The sequence below is a fragment of the Haliaeetus albicilla genome, chromosome 1, assembly GCF_947461875.1.
Source record: "Haliaeetus albicilla chromosome 1, bHalAlb1.1, whole genome shotgun sequence".
Lineage (NCBI taxonomy): Eukaryota > Metazoa > Chordata > Aves > Accipitriformes > Accipitridae > Haliaeetus > Haliaeetus albicilla.
Genome location: NC_091483.1, coordinates 85,348,695 through 85,364,517, shown reverse-complemented (window position 1 = coordinate 85,364,517; position 15,823 = coordinate 85,348,695). Strand labels below are relative to the sequence as shown.

The 15,823-nt window shown below is 63.2% G+C and overlaps 1 protein-coding gene across 1 annotated transcript in view; it reads right to left on the bottom strand.

Moving 5' to 3' along the window:
- Window positions 1-163: 163 nt before the first annotated feature.
- The window catches only part of LOC104317265 (dedicator of cytokinesis protein 2-like), an 82,452-nt gene continuing 66,792 nt past the window's right edge, over window positions 164-15,823 (bottom strand). The window contains exons 29-53 of the mRNA XM_069798399.1: window positions 14,780-14,878; window positions 14,395-14,489; window positions 13,750-13,828; window positions 13,540-13,640; window positions 13,246-13,304; window positions 12,265-12,413; window positions 10,824-10,909; window positions 10,088-10,244; window positions 9,749-9,789; window positions 9,427-9,517; window positions 9,227-9,346; window positions 8,541-8,630; window positions 8,283-8,387; window positions 5,975-6,116; window positions 5,708-5,789; window positions 5,521-5,605; window positions 5,179-5,265; window positions 3,684-3,860; window positions 3,455-3,538; window positions 3,193-3,330; window positions 2,771-2,856; window positions 2,151-2,301; window positions 1,700-1,811; window positions 1,005-1,138; window positions 164-932 (exon numbers count right to left, since the gene is read on the bottom strand). Coding sequence (XP_069654500.1) covers window positions 843-932; window positions 1,005-1,138; window positions 1,700-1,811; window positions 2,151-2,301; window positions 2,771-2,856; window positions 3,193-3,330; window positions 3,455-3,538; window positions 3,684-3,860; window positions 5,179-5,265; window positions 5,521-5,605; window positions 5,708-5,789; window positions 5,975-6,116; window positions 8,283-8,387; window positions 8,541-8,630; window positions 9,227-9,346; window positions 9,427-9,517; window positions 9,749-9,789; window positions 10,088-10,244; window positions 10,824-10,909; window positions 12,265-12,413; window positions 13,246-13,304; window positions 13,540-13,640; window positions 13,750-13,828; window positions 14,395-14,489; window positions 14,780-14,878 — 2,640 coding nt within the window. The 3' untranslated portion in view covers window positions 164-842. The remainder of the gene's footprint in view (window positions 933-1,004; window positions 1,139-1,699; window positions 1,812-2,150; window positions 2,302-2,770; window positions 2,857-3,192; window positions 3,331-3,454; window positions 3,539-3,683; window positions 3,861-5,178; window positions 5,266-5,520; window positions 5,606-5,707; window positions 5,790-5,974; window positions 6,117-8,282; window positions 8,388-8,540; window positions 8,631-9,226; window positions 9,347-9,426; window positions 9,518-9,748; window positions 9,790-10,087; window positions 10,245-10,823; window positions 10,910-12,264; window positions 12,414-13,245; window positions 13,305-13,539; window positions 13,641-13,749; window positions 13,829-14,394; window positions 14,490-14,779; window positions 14,879-15,823) is intronic.

Below are 15,823 nucleotides of genomic sequence, written 5' to 3'. Positions count from 1 at the left end.
GTTCCTATGGGCTTTCCCTGCTGCGGGGCTCCAGGCTGCAGGAGGGTGAGTCGTCCCTGCTTTTTGGGGTGCTGGGGTGGTGCCTGGCTGTGGAAGGGCCCCTGGTTTGGCTGTGCATGAGCAGGGTTGAGCACTGGGGCTCATATAGGGTTTTCAGCCCCAGTTCAGGGTGCCCAGCTGATGCGTTAGCCCTTTATTAGTTGGCTGTGGCCATGGCCTGCTGCAGCAGGGAGGCAGGGGCTGGAGCCCAGCGTGGCTGACCGAGGCAGCAGCATCAGCCTGGCGCAGGCAGGGCTGCAAAGCCAGATACTGGCAGGAGAACTGGTACTGCAAAGCACGGTGCTGCCCAGGCCCACTCCTCTGCAGTCACAGTGCCTGAGCCAGAAGTGTTTGTCCCAGTGCTGCAGGATGGGGTGGGCAGCCGAGGGACAGGAGCTGCCTCTGGCATGGAGAGCTGGAGGGAAGAGCTCAGCACATGATGGCGGAGAGTTTGCTTGTTGCCCTGCGTGTGGCGTGTTCCGCGGGCAGTTCAGGGTGGAGGGAGGAAAGTCCTCTTCGGCACGGTTTGGTCGCACCGCTGGAGGGGCTGCGGGGGTGGGAGCTCAGCAGAGCTCTGCGTGGGAGAGATGTCCTGGCACAGGCTGGTGTGTAACTGCTTCACCTCAGCAGGAAGCTTCTGGTGTAAATACTGTGAGAGAGGTGGGCTAGGGGTGGTCCAGCAGGCGAGGATCAAGCAGGGCCGTTTGTCTAGCAACCAGCTGGGAGCAGGGGCACCATGGGCTTTTCTGTCCCATGGGCAGGGGTGGCTGCGAGCAGACGGGGTGGTTGCAGGTGGGCACCGGTCAGAGCTGTGACACTCGCTTGGACTTTGGCGGCGGAGGCGGCGGCGACTTCAGCCCTTTATTTCCATCTGCTGTTGGCAGCGTGGATGCCTGCAAGCAGAGATGGTGGTTACCGTGGGGGCGGGGGGGTAGTGAGGGCCGGGGGCCTGGGCCAGGCAGTACCTTCCCTCCGGTTGCAGCATCGCTGTGCTCCAGGAACGTCTCGTACACCGTGGGGCTGATCTTGCGGGGCAGCGGTGGGACCTTGCTGGCACTCTTCACACGGCCGCCGAAGCCAGTGGGAGACAGGGACGGCCCTGTGCAGGCAAGGGAGGTAGGCTGGGCAGATCATCCAGCCTGGGGGGGCCTATGGGGCCCATCGGTGGGCCCAGGCCAGGTCTCCGGCCTGTGGGAGCATGATGGCCCTGGGCAGAGGGGCTGGGGGTGGCATGGGGCACGAGCCCAGCGGGGAGGGGGAGGCTGGTTCCTGGTGGGACCTGCTCTCGGTACTGAGACCTAGCAGCACGAGGTCCAGGATCGAAGACCGGCAGCTCTGTGGGGAGTGTTTGGTGGGGGACATGTGAGCCATGTGGCATCTGCCTGTGCTTTTGGTACCGAGTACTCCCTGCCTGGTTCCCATTGCAGGATGTGCCTGCACCATTGTGGGGATGGGGCAAGGGGGTGAGGGTGCCTGTGCTGGGGTGCAGAGCTGGGGGTGGAGGTACCTGCACTGCTGGGGTGGGGGCACAGCCCTTCTTGTGGAGACAAGGGCTGGATGCTGCTTGGGCTTGCAGGGAAGGTGCCCCACTCCAGCCATGCCAGGGGTGGGGAGTGGGGCTGGGAAGGTGCCCCAAGCCGCCAGCCGTGGTGGGGAGTACCTGCAGTGCTGGGCTGAGCACCAGCAGCGTCTCGGCTTGGCGGGGGCCATTTCCCATTGGAGCTGCCCAGGCTGCTCTCACTCATGTTGCAGGAGAGCCTCCGCTTCTCGTCCTGGGGTGCAGAGGAGAGACTCAGCACCTCGGGAGGCCAGGCTGCATCGCAGGACCCACAGCCCCAGGAATGCAGGAGCCCCTGGTGGGGTGCGATGCTCCCCAGCACCCTGCCCACAGCCCTGGGTCTCCAGCCTTGTGCCGCACCAGACTCTACTCCTGCCCTCCCTGCCATCAGCCCTGCAGCAAGGGCTGCCACTAGCCCCTCAAGGGGTCCTGTCTGGGCCGGGACCTGGTGCTGCCGGCTGGGCCAGGGGCTCTGGGTGCAGCAGGACACACAGGGGAGCACGAGTGGGGCCCTGGGGAGGAGGGGAGGTACCAGGGCTGTGCTAAGCATCACCTTGGGCTCTGGCAGCTCCGAGATGGACTGACGCAGGTCCTGTCGCCGGTACCCAAAGAAGGTGCTGGAGCGGTTTTCCTTGCGCTCGTTCCTGCGGTCCTCGCTCTCAGTGGTGCGAGGGGCAGGCTTTGGGGTCGGGGGTGCCTCCGTGCTGTGGAGCAACTGTGGCTGGTGAGGGGCAGGCGGGCAGCAGGGGGAATGGGGAGCAGGGCTACACCATGGGCTGGCTGGACCATGGCCAGGAGTGGCCTCCCTCAGCGAGGCACCATCTCCAGCAGAGCTCAGCAGTGGGTGCTTAGGGGGGGACAAGCCAGCAAGACATGCATGGATGGCTCAGGTGACAGCAGTGTCCAGGTGAGCCTGGGAGCTGCACATGGGGTGTCTCTGCTCCATGCCCCCCCACAGGGACAGGGCCACCGTGGTGGCATGGCAGGATGGACCCCTGAGATATGACTTTGCATAAAGGGAAGCTAGGGGGGGCAGTGGGCTGGGGAGGTGGGAGAGAAGTGTCTGGGGTGGAGGAGAGTGAGGACGGCTCAGTGGTGCAAGGCCAGCGAGAAGGGGTGAGGGCAATGAGAGGGGGATGGCTTGGGGCCAGTGCTCTCCACCACAGCACTTGCCTGTCTCCAGCATGGCTCAGCCGCTCCCAGTCGGATCCCCAGGCCATGGACCGAGGTCGTCCACTCCGCCGCTCCTCGAAGCAGACCTGAGAGCACAGGGAGCCTGAGGGAGAGCCAGGAGGGATGAAAGTGCAGAGCCTCCCCTCTCCTTCCCTTGGCTCAGCCGGGGCCAGCAGTGCCCTCTGCCCAGTCCTGGTTTTGTGCCAGTACCAGCCACCCCACAGCAGTGCTGTCCCCGCCCCCAGGGCAGGCATCAACCCCAAGGTCCCCCATGCACAGTGCTCCTCACCCTGTTGCTGTGGCAGCTGTGGCCCTGTCAAGCTGTTCCCTGCCGCCTCAGACCTGCACTAGCTTGTCCAGTGTCATCCCATGGGTCCCAGCCCCAGCTGTGCCTACACCATGCTCACCACCCTGGCACTCACCATCTCCCGCACCCCATACTGGCTTTCCACCTTTGCCCGCAGCTGCACGAAGCACTGCTCCATGCGCTCATGGAAGGGCCGCAGGTCCTCCGTCACCTTCCGTCCGTGGATCCGGATCCCCTCTGCCAGCAGTGGGATCTGTGGGAGAACAGGGATGGGTCTGCCTGGGCTTGTGGGGCTCCCCAGGGACAGGGATGCTGGGCGCTTGGGACAACAGGGCAGCTGTCCCCTCCAGCCACTGGAGGGATGCTGCAGGCTGTACCTGCCAGGCGATGAGGTCCTTCAGCTTCTCGATGTTCCCCTCGTCCTCAGGATGCTCCTGCAGGTAGGACTCCTGGAAAAAGGCCTGCAACGACCCCCCCTCTCAGTCCTGCTGTCCATTGCCCCCCCCCCCCCCCGGCAGGGGCTGGAGCAAAGCAGTGCGAGTGCCTGCAGTCATCAGCCCTGAGAGTGCCTGTGCCAGACCAGGCACAGCACTCACATGTCCTCACCGTCTCGTACTTGGCGAAGCCACCCATGACAGCAGGGTCTACGATGCCGTTGAGCAGCATGGAGAGTGGGTTGACAGGCAGGCTGGGGTCATTCTGGTGCCGGTTGATCTCGCTCATAATTTTCTCATTTGTTTTCATCATGGTCTCGATGGCGTTTTCCAGGGGGGAGATGATGGTCTGTGCCCAGGGAGGGAGGGAAGGTCAGCAGCCAGCTGACCCAGCAACCTGCCCGTCCTGGTTAGGTCTGGCAGGGTGGTCTCTCCCTGGCCCTGCAGGAGGGAGGCCCCGGGGTTGCACATCTCACCCCACACAGCCCCTCAGACCCCTGGCACCAGCTGCCTGGAGCTGAGCCGAGGGCTCACTGCGGAAGCACTGCACGTGCTGGTCCCTGGCTCCGAGCACAGGCTGCCAGCAGGGTTAGTCCTGCAGGCAAGAGAGGCTGCAGGCCAGGTGATGGACACGCGGCAGCAGTGAGCTTATGGGAAACCCTGGTAAATGTTGTCACGGGGCGGGGGGCAGCTGTGCAACAGCAGCATGCACAGCTCAAGCCCCACAGCAGACACGCATGTGTGGCAGCACTCGTGCAGCCGTATGGTCCCTGTGTGCTGCAGCACAGCTGTCCTGTAACAGCCCAGCTAGGGCATTTCATGTGTCTTCATTGCTGCAGCACCTGAAACACCCTGGGCTTTGGCCAAGCACCTCCCTCTGACAGAGGCATAAAACCCACGCGTGGAGCTGTTGTCAGCAGTGCCAGAAGTAGCAGCGGTCTGCTGAAACTCCTCCAGCGCCTCTGCTGCTCCCTGCACGTGGTTTGTGTCCTGCTTCCCATGGAGATGTGCATCCCGGTGGATGATCCACACAAACCAGTCCCTGTCACCGGATTGATGCTATCGGCACCAGCCAACAGAGGCTGTTGGTGCCCTGAGTGCCGGAGGGTCTCTGTGCCCAGTGTCAGCAGAGAAACCCTTCCCCGTGGCCTGGGGACATGGCCCGAGATCAGCCCTGGAGCTGGGACAGTGGGGGCCAAGGCGATGCCAAAAGTGGGGGGTTATCCCCCACTACTCAGCAGGGGTAGTAGCTGGGCTCTGTGCTTGCAGAGGGAAAGGGGTCATGCTCACACCCTGCTCTGCAGGCGGAGAGCGCACATGGGAGCTGGGTCTGCTCTGCCGCAGGCACTGCTCTGGCCACGCATCTGAGGAACTACAGGGGCATGGGAGCGAGCTGGGAGTCATGGGGGTTGGGGGCTCGAGCACTGGGTGGGCTGGATTGGATTTGTGCTGAGAGCAGAACCTGATGGGGTGCGGGGACCGGGGCAGGGGCTTGGATGGGGCACCAGGCAGGACATGCTCCCTGCAGCCTAGCTGGAGCTGCTTGAGCTTGGGAAGCCTGGAGGGGGCTGGGGGCAGCGTGCCCACCTGGATTTGGGGTTTATGATGCTGCTTGGGGAAGGCATGCCCTGGGAGCGCCCTGGTCCCCCCACCCTCCCCCTCCTCACCGTGGTGGTGGAGGTCACTGCAAACCAGCGCAGGATGCCAGGCAGGGGGTAGGCTGTTATGAAGGTTGTCCGCTCGATCCACATGGTCTGTGGGGAGGGCAGCTGTCATCCTGGCACCCTGCTCTCCATCACCCTGGGACACCCCTGGCTGCCCCGTGGGGCAGGGGGCTCCCACCTCCCCTTCCCATGGGCATGGGACCACTACCTTCCACATCCTGGGACTGGGGGACCCCCTGTCTCTCCTACATCCCCCTTCCCCTGGACACCTGGCTCACAGGGCCCCCCCCCAGCTCTCCCCATCCTGCCCACCTGGGGGTACCAGCAGCCCCCACCAGCACTCACTGCAAATTCATTATCTGGGTCCTTTGGGCCTTTCTTGAAGGGCCGCGAGTAGCTGAACTTCTGGACGTGGTTGGCTTTATAGAAACTGCAGGGGAGGGAAGGGGCAGAGCATGGGAGAGGTCCCCCTGTTGCATCCCCTCCCACGCGGAGCAGAGCAGGTACACCCTGTCCATGCTGGGGCACTCACTTAGTGATCTGCTCCGGGATGCTCCGGTCCTTGAACCGGACCTTGGTTTCCTCCACTGGCTGCACAGTGAAACACTGGATATCTGTGGGAGTGAAGGAGCCACAGGTGCACACCGGGGGGGACGGGGGCTGCGGGGGAGAGGAACCCCAGGGCCCAGAGGGGGAGAGCCCCAAGGGTATGTGGGGACGTGCTGCGGGACCCACGTGGGGGGCGACGGCACAGGGAATTTGCTGCCCTCCCAGTCCCATCTCCACACTCGGAGGATACACTGGCCAGGGGAGCTGGTGATGTCCTCGCCAGGTGGAGACGTGCTCTTCAGTTTCTCGGCGTTGGGGAAGGGGCTCAGCAGCTGCATCTCGAAGTCCTCACGACGCTCGTACTCCTTGCCCCGGTAAATGAAGATCTTGTTCTGTGGGGGAGGAAGGTGGCAGCCCATCCCAGCATGCTGCAGCTGCGAAGCGGGGCCGGTGAGCCCTCGGCCCCACGCTTCAGCTGCAGCAAGCCCCGGTGCATTAGGGGTGCAGGTGCTGACAAGGCTGGGTCCGTAGCCAAGCGGGAGACCCCCCTCTCAAAAAAAATATTTCCCCAAACCCAGCAACTGCAAGAAAAAGGAATTAAAGGATGGGCTGGCTTGGGCAGCCAGGGGTCTGGAGTGAAGCTCTTTAGCTGGGCACACAGCAACCGGGGTGTGCAGCCAGTGGATACAGAAACCCACCCAGGAGATAGCAAGGAGTCCTTGAAACCCACTGTGACCTCTCTGAAAATGATGCCGCCCTTGCTGTGGACATAAGAGCAGGGTAGGAAAATAAGGATGAACACTTTGGATGGAAGAAGCCCCCCAAGCATGCCAACTTATATCTGAGTGGATTAAAAACCTAAGGAATGTAGTAGGAGTGAATGGGGGTGAAACACTTTGCTCTCATCCAGAAAGACGAGCCCTGCCCTCACGGGGGGATGCTGGGAACCTGTTTGCTAGCACAGGAGAAGGGAGAGGTGCTGAGCACGCCCCTGCCTACAGCACCGCCCTGCAGGGACGGGGAGAGGGTTAGTGGGGAGAGGGTCAGTGGGGCTCCCGCAGTGACCCCGGAGGTACCTGAATCTGTTCCTAAATAGCACAGTTAGCACAGACCCATCTCTGCACTACGAGTAAGATACAACACACATCTGCCTCTGAAGCCCAGATACAACACAGTGCAGACACACGTATCTGTGCACCACATGAAACAGCACAGGTACAGCCACACACCAGGGATGGAGCAGATCCTGCCTCATCATGGGACAGCCTGGCAGAGATACAACGTGTCTGTGCGCCAAGGACACAGCCCAGGAGCCCCTTCATTTTGTGTTACAGAGAACCACGACCTTCCATGCCTTGCTTTTCTTCCCTAAGTCTGTCTCCAGCTGTTTGTAAATAGGGACCATAACCCCAGCATTGCTAGAGTGAAGCTGCTGGTTTCGCTTGACAGTTGCCAACGCCTTCCAGCGAGCAGGGACGGAGGTGGCAGGCACAGAGGCGAGCACTGAGCACCTCTGGGCACAGAGCTCGGGGAGGGTGCCCACCAGCAAAGTCAAACCCGCCTAGACCTGGCACCACCCATGCCAGAAGAGCGCAGGCATGGCCGGGCGCCTGTGGGCAGGGGCATGGAGGAGAAGAGCTTCGGGACGGAGCTTGCCCAGCCGCGCCACTTGTCCTTGGAGGAGGCTCAACGGGAGGAGCTGCTGCCTTAGGGGCAGAGCGCGTGGCACGTGTGGGGAAGAGGAGTGTCCTCCCCAGGTGCTGGTGGAGCTGGATGGCACCTTGGGGCTGTGGTCATGCCTGCTGCCCAGCTGGCACGTGGCCTGGGCAGAATTGGCAGCGCACCTGAAGTGAGAACTGCTCATGTGCGACATTTCATTAGTTCATTCGTAAGGAGGAGGCAGGGCTGGGGGATCCACTGCACGCATGACCTTCCCTGCCACTGGAGCACGGGCTGAGAGCTGGAGGGGCAGCACTGGAGCCACCGCTCTGCTGGTGCTCCCAGGAGGTTCCCGAGAAGGTAACAGGAATCTGGAGGAGTGGTGGCTCCTTGTCTGCTGCTGGGGCTGCAGCTTCCCACTTAGTGCTTTTCACTTGTGGCCAAGCTCCTGTTCTGACCCTTGCAAATCCCTGTCCCAAAAGCAGCATGCCTGAACAGCCCAGCCTTGCAGACCCCGTGCTGCACCCCACAGCGAGCCGGGGCCAGGCTGTCTGCCAGCAGGCACTGAGCTCCCCGCTCTGCCCTGCTCGCCCCGTCCCTGGGGACACCCATGTCCTGGCAGGCAGGGACTCTGCATGCTGCCAGACCTCCTCTGGTTCTCCCGGTTGGGGATAGCCTGGCCAGAGCACTCGGCCCTGGGGACCCAGTTGTCACCACCACCCTGGTGAGGGGTCCCAGCCCTAGGGATCGGGGTCACCACCACAGCTCGGCTCACGGGATGCCACCCCGAGACGGCCGCAGCTGTGAGGTTTGGCCTGGGTGCGGGTGCTGTCCCGGGCAGGTGCAGCGTGCCGGCTGCTGGCATGGCGCTGGCCTCGGGGCAGCCAGGAGCTGCTTACCCGGAGGAAGGTGGGGAATCCTTGCCCGTAGTAGCCCACGGCGAAGTAGTCCGGGCTGGGCCGCAGGACCTTCAGGATCTTCTCATAGAACTTGGCTTCCCGCTGCTGCAGGCGAAGATGGGTGGGAGTGGGGATGGGATGGGGCCCTGCCATGGGACGGGAGCCCTGCAGACCCCCTGTCCCTCCCCATGGCTCATGATGCCCCAGCCTGCTCTGCCAGCAGCTGCCCCCCCCCCCCCAGCCCAGCTGGGCACTCACCAGGATGTCACTCAGCATTTCGTAGTCAAAGACTTCGCTCTCATACTGCTCTGCCAGCTCCTTGCAGATGTGGATGGCCTCCTCCCACATCTGCAGAAGATGAGGCCAGGGCAGGGGCCCCGTGGTGCAGGGTGAGCTGGGGTGAACCGGGTGGGCTTCCAGAGGAGACCAGCCCCGCCTGCAGAAGCACCCGCACCCCTGCTCCTCAGTGAGGAGGGGAGGGCTCTCCCCGTGTGGGCTGGTGGTCTCGCTGGGTGCTGGGGAACAGCAGCAGGACTTGGCTTCCCACCATCTCCGGCACCTGAGGCCCCCAGCCCAGGCAAGCCCCTCTCCTGTAGTGTCCCAGCTGCTGGCCCCCAGGCAGTACGAGGGGCTGGGGGCTGAGGCTGGGAAAGGATGCGATGGGACGGGACGGGATGGAATGGAATGGAACGGGATGGGATGGGATGGGGCAAAGCACAGCTGCGGCAGCTAGGTGGCTGTGGGGTGAACTGTCCAGCCCAGGCTCACCGCAGGGCAGCCCCAGCCCCACCACAGCAGTGGGGAGGGTGGGTGGGCTGTGCTGAGGCTGGGGCCTCAGAGCAGGAGGCAGCGGTGGCCGGGGAGCCGAGCTTGCCGTGAGACTGCCCAGCTCCTGCTGGCTGGGTAGGCTGAGGGGGGCTGCCGGGGCGCACGGCCGTGCTCACCTTGCCCTGGTCGAAGTAGTCAATGATCTGGTTGTAGAGAGCCTCCTTCAGCTGGCGTTGGGTGTGCAGGCTGGGGCTGTGCAAGCCCTGCATGGGGGCTGTGTTCGCCTCGTCTGACCACTGTGCAGAGGCAGAGGCAGCCTGTCACGCCGAGCCCCTGTGGCCCCCCACGTTCCCCACAGCCCCCCCCCGTGCCCCACCTTGAGGAGCCGGGCGTGCAGCAGCAGGGTGTAGGCTCCCTCTGTGTAGTTCTCGTAGCTGACGTGCAAATCCTTCAGCTTGTACAGGTACCTGGGAGCGGGCACGATGGCCAGCGTGGCTCAGGGTCTGGCCCCTGCTCCCCCAATGGGGCATCGTCCCCCACTGCCAGCTGGGTGGGGGGCAGAGCCCCCAGCACCCTGCCCCTCCGGCCACTCTGCCATCCCCATCCCATGTGCCTGGGATCAGAGCGGCGGGGGAAGCTCAGGGCCCTGGGACCCCTCATCCCAAGGCGATGCCAGTCTCCCCAGGGAGACCCCTCACCTGATGTACATGGCCTGGCGGTCGATCTCCTTGTAGAAGTTCTGGGGAAGAACAGACGAGGCTGTTTGAGTGGCCCCAGGAGAGGGCACATGCTGCAGCCCCCCCCGGCTCCTGTGCCTTGCTCTGGGTCACCCTCCCCATGCAGAGACTGGGCTGCCCTTGCAGCGGGGAGCTGCCCAGTGCCCACCAGCAAGCATCTCCCAGGGGACTCCGGGTCTGGCACTGTGTGCACTCCATCTCTGCTGTGCCAGGGGCATCACAGCCCCAGGGGGACCTGGAGGGACGCGGGGCTGAGCCCTGCCGGCCCCGGGGAGCTGGGGGCATGGGGCAGGTGCCCACCAGGAGGTTGACAGTGCAGCTCATGCTGTAGGTTTTGTTCTCATCATTCATAACAGCTCGGTAGTCGAGGAGCCGCTCCAGGAGCCCGGTCACCAGCGCAACAAAGTTCTCCCCAGGCTTGGCCAGCTCAGGGTGTCTCCGGCAGCAGCTAAGCAGGCTGGGGAGGAGAGGAGGTCACGGGTCTCATTGCATGCTCAGCTCCGCAACGCTCCCACCACTGCCCCGGCTCAGCTCCCCTGAGGTGCAGGGAGTTGCGGGGGGTACCAGCCCCCTCCCCTCCCCAAAAAAAGGAACAAAAAGCCACACCTGGTCTGCAGCAAAACAGAACAAGCCCCATGCTAATGCCTACCAGACACATGAGGGATGGGGAAGACACCTGACAGCTCCACCCACCCTGCACACGAATCTGTGATGGGCACCACGGGGCAGGAGGAAAACCAGGGCAGGGCAGGGCAGGGCAGGGCACGGGTAATTCCTGGGGCAGGGCAGGGGTAATTCCTGGGGCAGGCAGGAGCAGGCTGGCTGAGGCAGCGGTGGTGTGCAAGGGGCACATGATGCTGCTCAGGCAGCAGCCTTCCTCCTCTCAGGTCCCGCTCCTGCCAAGAGGCATGCTCTAGGTCAGAGCACAGCGTGAGGAGGAGCGGGATGGCCGAGATTCAGCTGGGGCAGGAGGATGGTAGACAGCAAAGGGTCGTGCCCTGGAGAGAAGGTTGCGGGAATGTCACTGCACACTCACATGCTCTCAAAAAGCTGCTTGTACTGCTCATCTCCCCGGCCGCCCTCCACCTCGCTGTCCAGCTTGCGCAGGATCTCATCCTCAAACTGCAGAGACGTGCGTGAGCGCAGCAGAGGAGCCGAGGGTGGGCTGAGCTTGGGCCCAGGCTGCCGCAACTGCTGCCCCCCTGGGACATGGGGCCGCAGCACTGGGACAGGAGGGGCTGTGGGAGCTGGAGCCAGCTCAGGCCCCCAAACAGCCCCCAGGCTCAGCTGCTGCAGCCCCTTCCCCCAGGACTGCCCAGCACAGAGGGGTCCTGTCCTCCCTCCCAGGCCGTACTGCTCCCTGGTGCTGATGAGTCCCCGCGCTGCCCCGGCACAGGCAGGGCCCCATCCTGCTCTCCAGGTCCCTGACTTGCTTCCCAGTCCCCGTCCCACTCCTGCGCTAGCCTCATTGCCATCCCCCAGCAGCCCGGGCTCAGCTGATCCCGGGGGTCTCTGGGCAGTGCCCTGTGTCCCTTAAAGCCACAGCCTTCCCTGCCGGGGGTGGCAGGGCTGTGCCTGCCTGCAGCCCCCCATCTCCCAGCTGATGCTTAGCCTTCAGGTCCATGGGGTTTGTGCTCCGGCTGCAACCAATGGACCCAAAAGCCTGGGGGATCCTGTACGAGCATGGTACGGGATAAGGGAGGCCTGGACCAGACATCTGATTGCCGGTCCACGCTGGGTCCCTCCAGGGTCTGCATATCCCAGATTCGGGGGTCCTTGTCCCCCTGGGCCAGGGGCACTGCCATGGCTGGCTCCTGAGCTGCAGAGCCCCTGTGCTGCGACAGCTTGGGGGAATTGCCTGTGAAGACCTCAGGTCCTCTGAGCCCAGCTGTGCCCACAGCTGTGCTCCTCCAGCGCAGCTCTCCTGTGGCTGCCCACATGCGAGCAAGGGGCTGGGGAAGGGGCTGCAGCAGGACTGGCATCACCCGCGGCTCCGAGGGCAGTCCCAGCCCCAATCCTCCCACGGGACACCCCAACAGGGGAAAGGCTTCCAGCTCAGAAGAGACAAAAGCCACCTAATCAAAAACTGGAAAAGGCTTTTGCATGGAGAAAACTCACAGCAACGAGGGAAGACAAGTGGAAATGCAGAGGCTTATGCAGACCTCCCGCCTCCCGCTTTGTTCTTGTTTCCAGGCAGTGCCGGAACCGGCTGAGTGGGTGACGCCTGACCTGTCCCTGCTTGTCCCTGGGAAATCCTCTGCATCTCCTGGCTGCTCTCCCTGCTCCTCATGTCCCAGCCAGCTCCCTCATCCCTGTCTCTTGTCCCTCCCTCCCGCAGCCCCACATCCCAGGACAAGAGAGGGGAGGCTAAGCATCGCCTCTACCCACCCCGAAAGGGATGGTGCAGCCCGGGTGAGGAGCAGGATCCAGCTGCATTGGCCTCCTGCCACAGCCCAGCTGCAGTCCTGGGCACTCACCCGGCTGAAGCTCTTGGTCAGCTGGTACTCGCAGAGCATCATGTCGAAGAAGATGGGGATGGTGGATTTGCGCAGCTCCAGCTCCGGCACGAGCGTCATCTCCAGGATGGGGCCCACCATGCCCGGGATGAACTCAATCTTGTGATGGCCTGAGGAGGGCAGGCAAGGCTGGGGGGCTGAGGCTTCTGCAGCCTGCTCCCCAGGGCCAGCCCTGGCCTGGGGCCCCGCAGCTGCGAACGGGCAGCAACGCGTGGAAGAGGAGGGGATGGTGCCAGCAAGAGCTCTTGGGGTAGGCAGCCGCGGCACAGCTGGAGCAATCCTCCAGGACAGCCATGCTGGCAGGCACGTAATGCTGTATGGCCAGGACAGCACGGCAAACACTCAGCTATAGGAGCATCAGCTGGGGCTGTGCTGGTGTCCTGGAGGCCCTGGCACGTGTGTGAACAACCCACGAAGGAGCCTGCAGGCACCCGTCACTGCTCCACTGCTGCACTGCAAGTTGCCCCACACAGTCCCTGCAGCTCCCTGCTCTCTGCTGGGGCATGGGGCAGAGACCCGAGATGCTGCGTCCTCCCTGCCTGCCTGGATGGCCCTGAGATGCTGCTGGCAGCATGACCCGCACCATACAGGGAAAACAAGGCAAGGCAGGAGCACCCAGGATTGGGGAATGAGAAGGCAGGGCTGCAGGCAGACACCAGCCCAGAGAGGGGAGGCTGCTGCAGGGAGTGCGACCTCACGACTGGTCACAGCGCCTGTGGGCTTGCACACCTACAGATTTGCACATCCCACAGATTCCACATCCCATAGCATCCCACAGCTTGCACGCCTGTAGGCTCATACACCCTGCTCATGCCTGCAGGCTCCCATGCCCCACACCAGTAAAATCCCGCTCCCCAGCACCCATTTTGGGGACAGTGCTGATGAATGCCAGCGTGCAAAGACTCGCCAAGCCTCTGCGTTGCTGGCCACACTGCAGCTCACCTAGGTTGTACCACATGTCCCGAATGGAAGCTCCAATCGTGGCTCTCATGTCCCCGTACCTGCCAGGACAGGTGTTGGTTAGCATTGCTCTGCAGTCCAGGGCACAGCATCCCGGCCAGGGGCGCAAGCACAGCCCAACCAGCTCATCCCAGAATCCCTGACCCCACAGCATGGCAGCAGGCTGGGGAAGGAACCTGAAGCCAAGCTGCAGAGCTCAGCCCTGAGGTGCTGCCTGCAGGCAGCCAGGATGGGGGGGGGGGGGGGGGGTGGCCAGCGAGGGCAAGGCTGACTCACTTAGCCAGGATGCTGTTGCGCTTGGCCTGGGAGAAGTTCTCCAGCTGCAGGGAGTCCTGGGTCAGGAAAGCCACGGCCAGGTGGAAATAGTTGTTCCAAAGCTGCAGTGAAAACACGGGGATGAATGCCAGGCTGGGGGGGCAGGCAGCACTGAGGGCCAGGCTGGGTCCCTTCCCTGGCCCCCGCAGGGCACAGGCAGCCCCAGCTCACCTGCAGCTCGAAGCTGCTGTTGCTCAGGAACATCTGTGTCAGTGTCGTGGCAAACTGGTTGATGGCATGCAGGAACTCCCTGTGGGGTGAGCAGCCGCAGGGCACTGAGCAGACGGCAGCCATGCTGCTGGCCCACCGCCCACAGGCAGGGGCAAACGGCAGCAAGGGGAGAGCCAGGCTGGTGGCTCCCAGTAATGGCAAGGTGAGGAGCGATGGTGGGGGTCTGGCGGGGGCCAGGTCTCGCAGTGCCCTGGGGCTGGGACTCGCAGTGTGCTCCTGCCCGCATCCATACTCCAGCTGGTCCTTTCCACCCACTGTGGCGCGGCCACAGGGTGGGAGGGATGGAGTGTCTGGCATCAGCTTTCTGCTGCACCCCGGGAGCCCCCCAAGCACACACAGAGAGCAGCTCTGCCACCCAGCTCCCAGATGGGGCCGGACTGCCCCAGGACAGAGCAGGTAGTGTCTGGAGCTGCCTTGAGCCAGTCCGAGCATGGATCCAGGGCTGTTTGAGCAGGGACTTGGAGGGGGCTAAGCTAGCCTTAGGCTGTCTGGCACAGCCGTGCTCCAGCATCTGCGTGCCCCGTGCCCCAGCAATTACCCCCAGGTTGTCACATCCAGCCCCAACGTCTGCCCAGGGGTCCTCACCGGTTTTGCACCATGTTCATCACCATCCAGTCAGAGGGGTATACCGTCTTGCCAATCAGGTCCTTGAAGAGGATGAAGATCTCCATGAGGAAGTCCTGCCGGGGAAGAGGAGATGTCAGGAGCTGAGCTCGACCACAGTGCCCTCCCAGGGTGATGCTGTGCTGAGCACCGGGGCTGGGAGCAGCCCTCGCCACCCGCCAGCAAGAGCTTTGCCTCTGTGGAGTGGGGATGTGGGCCGTGCCAGTGTCCAGAGCAGATGGCACCAGTGCCAGGTGCAGGCAAGGCACTGGGACTGGTGGGATGCCCCAGCCGAGATGTGGGGTGGAGAGGCAGGGAGGTGCCAGTGATGGAGGGCCCGGGTCTTGCTGTATGGGGCAGCACTCACCATCAGCTCGGGCCGGGAGGGGAATGCCTTGATGTAGGAGCTGTAGTGGTCCTTGTCCATCTGGCTCAGGATGGCAGCCATGCAGGCCACGTAGTGACTCTGGAGGAGAGGGGCTGGTCAGGGCCCCACAGCTGGCACCACAGGGTGCACTGGGGCCCCGAGGGGCCATGCGTCTGCCCGTGTTCCTCCAGCCGGTCCGTACCCCAGAGCCCCAACTGCCCTGGGGGCCCCTCGCCCTCCGCCTGCCACTCCTCTGCTCTGCAGACCTCTCCTGCTGCCCCACTCAGCCCTGGCTCCTGCAGCCAGCCTTTCCTCTCCTCGCCCTGCGGTGATGCTGGGGAGGATGCAGACATAACTATATAGCATATTTGCTGTAGCATACATCTGTAATTTTTAAGGGAACTTAAAGCTATATGTGGATGTAAGTGTATTTTGAAAATGGCAAGCAGCTTCTTTCTGGAGGCTGATGCATCTAGACTGCCTCTAATGAAGGGTCCCAAACTGAGCCATTAACTCCACTCCTGTTCTGGGTGCTCACGGCTTTGTTGCAAGATGAGCCCTGGCAGTGAGGCTGGGGGAGTTCCTAGGGAAGGGCTGCAGCACACGGCAGGGGATTGCTGCAAGGAAGCAACGTGCCCCACGGCCAGCCTTGGCTGCCGTCCAGGATGAGGGCAGGTTTGCAGGGAATTATCTTGTGAGAAGCAAATGAATAAAACCCCAACATCTCCCAGTCCTTTTAGCACCAAAGTGAAGCCACAGACCTGAGGCTTCCCTGCTGAATGCTGGCACGCAGCAGGACCAGCAGCACCTGCATGCAGGGAGGCCACGCAGGCATGCTACAGAGATCCTGCAGACACCCAGGTCACTGGCTGCCTGTAGCTGCCTGCACGAGTCCAAGTGAGTACAACTTGCCTGCAAAGCTAGAGGCCAGTCCCTCCTCACCATGCAGCGTGGTCTGCTCCCAGGACTCAGCTGGGGAGCAGGGGATGCCCTGCCTGCAAGGGAGCAAGCACTAAGCGCTGACAAAGCGGGGAAAGTGCCACA